Source organism: Betta splendens, chromosome 21, assembly GCF_900634795.4.
Source record: "Betta splendens chromosome 21, fBetSpl5.4, whole genome shotgun sequence".
NCBI lineage: Eukaryota > Metazoa > Chordata > Actinopteri > Anabantiformes > Osphronemidae > Betta > Betta splendens.
This window is the reverse complement of record NC_040899.1, coordinates 6,899,882-6,908,420: the sequence shown is the minus strand read 5'-3', so window position 1 is coordinate 6,908,420 and position 8,539 is coordinate 6,899,882. Positions and strand designations below refer to the sequence as shown.

The 8,539-nt window shown below is 46.9% G+C and overlaps 1 protein-coding gene across 7 annotated transcripts in view; it reads left to right on the top strand.

Annotated features, from left to right (window-relative positions):
* myo16 (myosin XVI) overlaps window positions 1-8,539 on the top strand; it is a 50,379-nt gene that overhangs the window by 20,722 nt on the left and 21,118 nt on the right. For all 7 annotated transcript variants that reach the window (XR_003784127.3, XM_029136015.3, XM_029136018.3 and 4 more), the window contains exons 10-21: window positions 14-164; window positions 246-356; window positions 1,720-1,785; window positions 2,728-2,855; window positions 3,863-3,968; window positions 4,350-4,467; window positions 4,930-5,077; window positions 5,244-5,361; window positions 6,379-6,496; window positions 6,920-6,991; window positions 7,102-7,243; window positions 7,848-7,920. Coding sequence is in view for 6 of the 7 variants with exons in the window: in XM_029136015.3 (XP_028991848.1) it covers window positions 14-164; window positions 246-356; window positions 1,720-1,785; window positions 2,728-2,855; window positions 3,863-3,968; window positions 4,350-4,467; window positions 4,930-5,077; window positions 5,244-5,361; window positions 6,379-6,496; window positions 6,920-6,991; window positions 7,102-7,243; window positions 7,848-7,920 (1,351 nt within the window). In the remaining variant the exon portion in view is untranslated. The remainder of the gene's footprint in view (window positions 1-13; window positions 165-245; window positions 357-1,719; window positions 1,786-2,727; window positions 2,856-3,862; window positions 3,969-4,349; window positions 4,468-4,929; window positions 5,078-5,243; window positions 5,362-6,378; window positions 6,497-6,919; window positions 6,992-7,101; window positions 7,244-7,847; window positions 7,921-8,539) is intronic.

Here is an 8,539-nt window from a genome sequence, read left to right as displayed (position 1 = left end):
TGTTGATGTGCAGAAACCCCCTCGGACTCCCCATTGCCAAGCGCGACAGCCTCCTGGAGAAGTGCGCCATGTTCAGGGAGGCGGCTGGAGCGCTGAGCCGCCAGCCATCCCAGGACAACGGCCTAGATGGCTCGTTGGGGTCCGGAACCAGTAAACTGGAGCAGGTCGGTCTGCGCTGCACAACGGCTCAATCGTAGCTGTTTGTGAACAGATGCGTGCTCATGGTAACTCATAACTGTGTTTAGGTCAAGCTCATGCCTCCGGCCCCCAACGATGACATGGCGTCCCTCAGCGAGCTGACGGACAGCAGCCTGCTGTATGAGATGCAGAAGCGGTTCTGCAACGATCAGATCTATGTGAGAATCCACTGGCCTTGTGCGCTGATGTCTCGGTTGGAATTCTGCCTGTTTCAGATAGTTTCTTCCCTACTTTTAGTTCACACGCACACACACACACACACACACACACACACACACACACACACACACACACACACACACACACACACACACACACACACACACACACACGCTCTTTCACTTACAATAGCGGGAATTGCAAAATCAATATCATTTTGATTGACTGGGGTCTATTTCAGAGTGAAATACCTTTATCTCCACCAATTGGTCTATTTCATATATCTGTCATTTTCTCTTTCTTTTCAAACCCAAGTCTGGCCAATACTCCTCCACTGGGACTGAGCTCAGTAAAGACTGGAGCCAGATCAATGAGGAGCTATCCGGTGCACTCTCCTCTCTGTGAAGAGGCAGTAATAGTCTGTTATTATGGAAACCCAGATGGGCAACAGTCAGTAAGAGCTGCCACAGCAGGGGACACAGGAAACAGTGTGATGAATGAACACAAAAGCATAATGATTCGAATTCAGACAAATGGAGGCTACATATAGATACAGAGGCGGTTTGAGAAGAGGAAAAATGGAAAAACTCAGAGTTGTCTGCGTAACTCTTTTATAAACGAGTATTGCATTCTGTTCTGGTATCAGATGGAGATAATGGAGTCATATATAGATATGACTATTTCTGCATGTCTCTATTACTTCCTATAGTTCCTATAGTTTTATATCTAATGTACAGTACCTGACTTTGAGTACAATCTGATACAGAGCATTTTGAGCAGCAGGCACAAATATGGGCAGGGACAGAAACCTGGTGAGGACAAAGGCAGTGAACACTCCATATGCTCCCAGCAGGGCGGTCAGAGATGGGTCTTTGATGAGTGATCTGCTGCCTTCTGCCAGGATAGAAGGACCAGCGTACCACCAAACCCCCGGGGAGCGCAGCGAGGAGCTAGAGCTGGATTATTGACAAGCATGTCATGAGATTGATCAAAGGCGTTTCTGCAGGAAAGCGCCTCACCGTCTTCAGGTTTAGCCGATTTTGCACCATTAAAATCGCAAACTAGTGGGAGACGTTGGCTCATGTCGTTAACCTTGAGCCGAGGGCTGAGGACAGATGTAAGCAATGCCTGCTCTGTCCCAGGAGACAGTCCCAGGCTTTATGGGGAGCTGGGTCAGCAGTTTAATTGAAAGAGGAATAAATGTTACTACAGTAAGAATGCAGGTTTGTAGTTTTTAATCAACATTTGTCTTATTGAGCTCATTTCTGGCCTTTTTCTGGCGATTGCCACCAGAAGAAGCAGAATTATAGCACAGAGTTATGCGGCGAGACCGAGACGACTGATTGTTCTGCTCTTTCGTAGACTTACATCGGACACATCGTCCTCCTGGTCAACCCAAACAAGGAGCTGCCGATCTATTCCAGCTTGGTGAGCATCATTATACAGAAACTCTGGTTCACCGTAGTTATGCTGCTGTAGAACCTGCATGTATAAGCTGATCAATATGCACTTATGATCCATCCCGGCTCCTGCTTTATAGGCTTTGCATTGTACATTTAGAACTATACTATCAAAGATGCACATTGCTCTATAATATGCAGGAAATGAAACAATGAAATTGACCTTGGTTGATAAATAATGCAGCCTTCCTGTTAGTAATACACTGACTCTGCATCTGCTGGGGAAGATAAGGCTCCAGTTTCCTTCAGCACATTTACTTTTATACACATACACGTTGACATTAAGATTTAAGTTAAGCTTGAGATTTTTGTCAGCTGTCAACAGTTGTGTTTCCTTATTTCCGATGGTGGGAAACACATTTTAATGAAGAGCTTTGTAACCATTTATGTCAGAAGTGATTTACTGCCAGCGCAGTGTTTGCCCGTGTGGAGCCAGGAGGTTCCACAGAGGAGGAGACCTCTTCTCCTGCCGTGACAGAAGGAAGCCAAGCACCCGACAGAGAGAGTGTGTGAAGGAGCAGAGTGACAACAGCATATGTCACACACCGCCACATTTAGTGTGGTGGTCCCTGCTCTTTGTCCTGTCACAAATACTGTATATGCTGTTAAACCAGGCTCTGTCTGCTACACTGAACCACTTTTAGAAAACTGTAACCTATTAATAACTGATTTCTTTAATTTGTCTTGAGAAGATTTTGATCTAGTTTAAGAGAGTCACTTTCAGTTTTATAATGAATATTTTATAACATCTAATTATTAAGCTATTACACATTACAAATTCCCAAAATGATGAAGACCAGTGTATTTAAATAAGGAACTTGATAGTTGAGCCACTGCACCTCTCTCTCTCTCTCTCTCTCTCTCTCTCTCTCTCTCTCTCTCTCTCTCTCTCTCTCTCTCTCTCTCTCAGGTCAGTCAGTTGTACCTCAGCTCCACGGGTCGTCTGTGCTCCTCTTTACCCCCCCACATCTTCTCCTCAGCAGAAAGAGCTTATCACATGATGCTGCAGGAGAGACGGCCCCAGTGTTTCATCCTGAGGTACATGTACTGTACGCCACCCTTGTCCATCAGGCAAATATAAACCCAGAAATATCTAAAGAGCAAGCTCATTTGAGTACAGTTGACCTGACTGAGGTTTGTCTACGCACCCTTATGCCCTAGAGTTAAACTGCTCCTTTAGTGCTCACACGTGGTGATGCAGATCTGTCAGAGATGGATGTTCGCTGGGATCGTTACAGCATCTTGCCCTTTGTCCCCTAATTGCAATTAAGTCCCGTTGTGGCTGTCCGGCGACATTCCTGCAGAGTTGTAACCAGTCTGGCAGAGAGTTAATGCACCCTGGCCACAGGCTATCCATCTCCCCCACACACATGCATGCAGGGTCGTTGTACCGTGCATTCACACGAGCTCTCTGTTTCTGTTTTGCTCTGTGCCGTTCACGCGGTGCTACACGTCGAGGGCGATCAGCAGCCATTATCCCCCGAGGCCAGCGCTCGAACAAAATGCCCTTGGAATTTAATAAAAACTGCTAAATGAAAAGGTGGTGGGAAGGCCTTTGGACTTCACACTCAGCAGGGTCATTAGTACAGAGATAAAGCTCCACACATACTGTACGCAGGCGAGCCACAGGCCACGCGGCGTCATTATTGAGGGCATCTGACCTTCTTCAGCCATCTGCTTGGTGCCACTACAGAACGCTGGTCTCTGCGTGTTGTGCGTGTCAGAGCATGTACTGTAGCGGTGCCGTATGTCAGATTAAAAGCTCAACACTAAATTAGAAAAAGAGCTGCAGTGCAGGTTTATTAGAATGGTTTAAAAAAGAAAGGAGATATACTGTACAATGAGAATGTTAGAATTGCTGTCTGCACAAGCCACCAGTGTATCACATGGTTGAAATATAGAGACAGACATGTTCAAACCTACACTATAGACAGCTTAGAGTCACTAGTGCAAACCTGCAAACCTGCAAAAAAACAGACAAGACAGAAACCAACACAGCAGCATCTAACAGTTGACTGGCACCTTCGCTGTCTTTGTGCCTCTAGTGGTGAAAGCGGGTCTGGGAAGACAGTGGCATGTAAGCACATAGTGAGACACCTGACGGCTCGGTCCGGCCCCCAAGGCTTTGCACTGGAGCCCAGAATGAAGCATGTAAGTATAGGCACATTCTTTCCAAAGCTTTGCAGTCTTTGAGAAAATTGCTGAATGTTTGTGTGTTGTTCAAAGTCAAACACTGATTCTCACATCCTTCGTCTCCTAAATTTAATCTACATCTGTATTATTCACCTGGCTGTGATAGGATGAAGTCATCATTATGGTAGCTGATAACTGGGTCAGATCACTCTCCAATCACCCTACAGCACAAAAATACCCAGAGTTCCCATTTAATGGGTGAATATTGACATCTAGTGGTGTGAAGAGGGATTCAGAAGTCTGCAATGTGGGAATTAATGTTATTACTTTGGAAACTACATGTAACCCAGAGAGTCCTTCTAAACGTAACCTGCTGTAAACTGTGCGTCTGTTCTGCAGGTGAACTGTGTCCTCGAAGCCTTCGGTCACGCAAAGACGCCAAGGAATAACAACTCCAGCCGCTTTATCAAGATGCTGACCATCCAGTACTGTGATAAGCGGAGGATACCGCTCAGAGGTAACACGTGTCTGTCAATATAGTCTTTATTTACAGGGTGTTACCTTGACTTTACACATTTTGGGTTTTGTTCCAAAAGAGGAACAATTATTGAACAATATTATTAGTATTATTATGTTTTTATCCAATAAAGTCTTAATTACTTATAAAATGCACTAACTGTTTTCGAGAAATTGGTTTCACAATCTCCATCACTACTAATATATTTTAACGAACCAAGCAGTAAAATTCAACTGGTTTTAATCATGAAACACCACAAGGGGGCAGTAAAAACCGACTTTCTGCTCCGCTTTTACATCCCTTCTCACCTTATTTGACCCCAGTTAATTGCAGTTGCCATCGAGCACTGGCAACTGCACAGTAGTAATAAATTAAGTTTGAAGTACTGTAATTTATAAACAGCACTTCTGAAATTATATTTAGGCCGTCCCGTTACTAAATCTGAGTCATTTGTTTGCTAAGCCCACGTGTGCACCTACATGCTGGAGAAGTCTCGTCTGGTCCATTTGCCTCCGCACCAACACAGCTTCAGCATCTTCTATCTGATGGCTGAAGGCCTGTCGCCGGAGGAGAAGAGCGCGCTTTATCTCAACAACGTCCTGGCTCACAGGTCTCAGGTTCCTTATGTGTATTAATACGTAATAAACACCTGGCTGTGGAAACTGAAGGCTAAAGTTGTTTGTTTTGGTGTTTTATTTGAATTTCATAGACACCATTACTCAGTCACACATTCCTCTGAAACTCATGAACTGTTCTAACACTGATCTTCCCTCCAGGTATCTCAGTGGAAGCCTTCCAGGGGACAGTCCTCCCGTAGCTGCAGCTTCTGCCCAGAGCAGGGAGCGCCTCGCGGCGCTGAAGCACGCCCTGCGGGTCCTGGGCTTCAACAAGCAGGTATCGACCGCCACCGCACACGGCTGCAGCAGCACAAGTTCATTTACAGTAAAGGTTATTGGGGGCAAGGATGACACATCTGATGCGGTCACTGATGATGCTTCATTTCAAGTTTTTACTGGTGCAAACTGAGTCTGACTTCATGGACTGGATCCTCACAAACATGACCTATTACCAGGTACAGTAAATAGTGTAAATAATGACCAGCTGACAAGTAATTTACCGGCGATGACGCTTGACTTTGCTCCATTAATCCAGTGACCACTTCATAATCAATAGCAGGATACTGAGGACATTTGCAAAGGACGTTTGTTTCCTCCCAATACAGACTTAAAATGATTTTTATTTCCAGTCCTGGTTTTATTTGAAATCTTTGACAACTGCACAGCAGAGGTTGCTGGTTTATGTATAAAGCACGTATGTAATGGGCCTTAGTACAGTTTGTCCTGTACTCCGCCAGCCGGGGTTTTAGCCCATTATCAGCTTCTATTCTTAGTTTTCCAGTCAGCATCTGTCAGCAGTGGATGACCACCGTTTCACCTTTTAATACAGCAGCAGTCAATACGCGCTGGCAAGGCATCAGGGACAGAGCCACAGATAGCGGTATTATCAGAGGGCACTAGTGTGGGGAGTGGGGACGGGGGGTGGGGGGGTGATAGACCACCCGTTGGTGTCTGTCCAGGCTCCCATCAGGGGACGACTCCAAATCCGGACCCAAAGGTCAATGGTCGTTAACAGTCCCTTTACTTTCTCTCTGTCCTCTCTGTGTGTAGAGCGTCGGATGGAGGCTAATGCTTGTGTTTATGTCTCAGATATCAGTGACATGCTCCTACAGTACAGTACATACACCAGCAGACGCCCTCCAGCTCATATGTCCCCCGCTGCCCCCACTCACCGGTTGGATGCAGCATTGAAGCGCTGGTGGACGCATACGTCGGCTCCTCGGCGCTGCCTGACGTCTAACGCGTTGAGCCCGGTCCGGCTCTCACCTTCCCTCTCTCCCTCTGCGTCTGCCAGGAGGTCGACTCGGTGTTTATGCTGCTTTCTGCCGTCCTCCACATCGGGGACCTGCATTTCACCGCGCTGACAGATGCCGATACGGCCTTCCCATCGGACATGCAGCTGCTGGAGAGAGGTCAGTGCCCCCTTCACAATGAGGGTCACATTTCCGCCGTGTGTGGAGATCAGGGGGATCCCGCCTCCACGTGCACATCACGCCTGCCTCATTGTCATAGTTTGTCCCTGTCTCCATAAAATGTAACCATAGCAAGGAAAAACAGGCACTCTTACATCTGAAAGCACTTTCTCACTCTTTGGCATCAGTGTTCTCCCTCATTTGTCATTTGCCCCACAAATGACATCAGTGCCTGAATGGGAAGGAGTCAGTCATCATCATGACTCGTGGAGTCAGGAAGGGGACCTGGCTGCCGTTACAGCATCTGTGGTAGCAGCAACTGTCAGACGTCCACCGATGACTAACTGTCGCCAGCTCCGCCAGTGGATTGTGTTGTTTTGATGTGCTGTGATTTAACTTGCCGAGGGCCTTCTCTCCCCACAGTTGCTGGAATGCTGCAGGTGTCCTCCAGCGACTTAAGCACCGCCCTCACCTCCGACATTCAGTACTTCAAAGGTATCGCCTCACCAGCCTCCATCACTACAAACTGGTTACTTTTACTGAAACCTGAGCACAAACCTTTCTGAATTGTGCCAGAAATGACTCCTTGCTCTGCTCCGTCCCAGATGATGTCATCACCCGGCGCCACACGGTGGAGATGTCCGAGCAGCACAGGGACCAGCTGGCCAAGACCATCTACGGCCGCCTCTTCAGCTACCTGGTGAACGGCGTCAACGAGTACCTGCAGGGCCAGGACGACGGCGACGGGTACGGCGGCGTGTGTGGGCGCCGGCGGGCGTTTTTTTTCCTGTGATCCACCGCCAGCGTTCTCTCTGGAAGCCCGTGCTGTCAATAACTATTATCACAAACGCCACCGATGGTGTTTATCTGTCATCGCGCAGCAGCAGTCAGTCATTCTGAGCGCCGGGGGTGGTTGTAGCATACATAGATTATGGTGGAGGTTTGTAATCGTTTACATTGGCTGACGTGTAAATAATAGGCGTCCCCGTAGCGCGGAATGCACTGAACAAGGCCCAGATGGAGAAGGCGCCCAATGCTTATCAGGCGAACACAAAAATCCCCATGCACAGACGTTCAGGTAGAGGCCGCAGGATCCTCGCTGCTGTTGTTGTGAAGTCTTATCACACTCTGTCAGATAAACCCGGGCTAAAGCTTCAGGAATGTGTTTGTGCTTCGCCTTGTTTACACGCCAACCGCAGAATGTAATAAATTTGTCGAGCACACTGCTCATGGCACACCCCGTTCAGATGTGTTATTGCACACATACCCAGACAAAGACATAATGATCCAACAAGTCCCCACTTTGTTGGTAATGTAATAAATGAGCGTTCTACCTCTCACTTTCTTCCAGTGATCCTGCTTTGGAAATTGGGATCTTGGACACGTTTGGGTTTGAAGAGTTTCAGACGAATGGATTTGAGCAGGTGGGTCCGATTCCCCCCTTTACCTTTAGGTGAGAATGAGGTAAGAATGAGATCATCTTAGAATGACGTTGTGAACTACTGTATAGAAATGGCTCTGACTGATGTGATCTAATTGCTCACACATTTGGGCTTCGTGTCCCTCTTTCGCCTGGACATTTCAGTCCGTAATGCAATGGAAGAGGTGACGTCTGGAACTGATTGGTGATTTTCAGCTGTCCTCAGATGAACTGGTGGCTGACGCAGTGGCTGCCAGTGACTGCCTGGCTGCTACATGTCACAGTAACAGACAACCTGAAGTGGGTTTAACGCCCCCATGCCTCCAGTGCAGGAAATGTTAATGTTAACGTTTCAAGTTTAAGAATAATAAATGTGAGCAATGGCAAAATATCTGCAGCTTTAGGTCAACGATGATAATCAGCTAATTATATATAGGTTTACTATATATACAGTAATTATTATGTGTTTAATCCACATATTCACTGCTAAAAGTGAACTTCCTGTATTACTCAGCCAAATACACTGTGATAAAGCTGAAGTCACAGGTATCCAGAGGTAATGTTTGGCTGCAGATGCCTCTATGTTACAAATGGGGTCATGTTAAGCTTGGGTATTACATTGA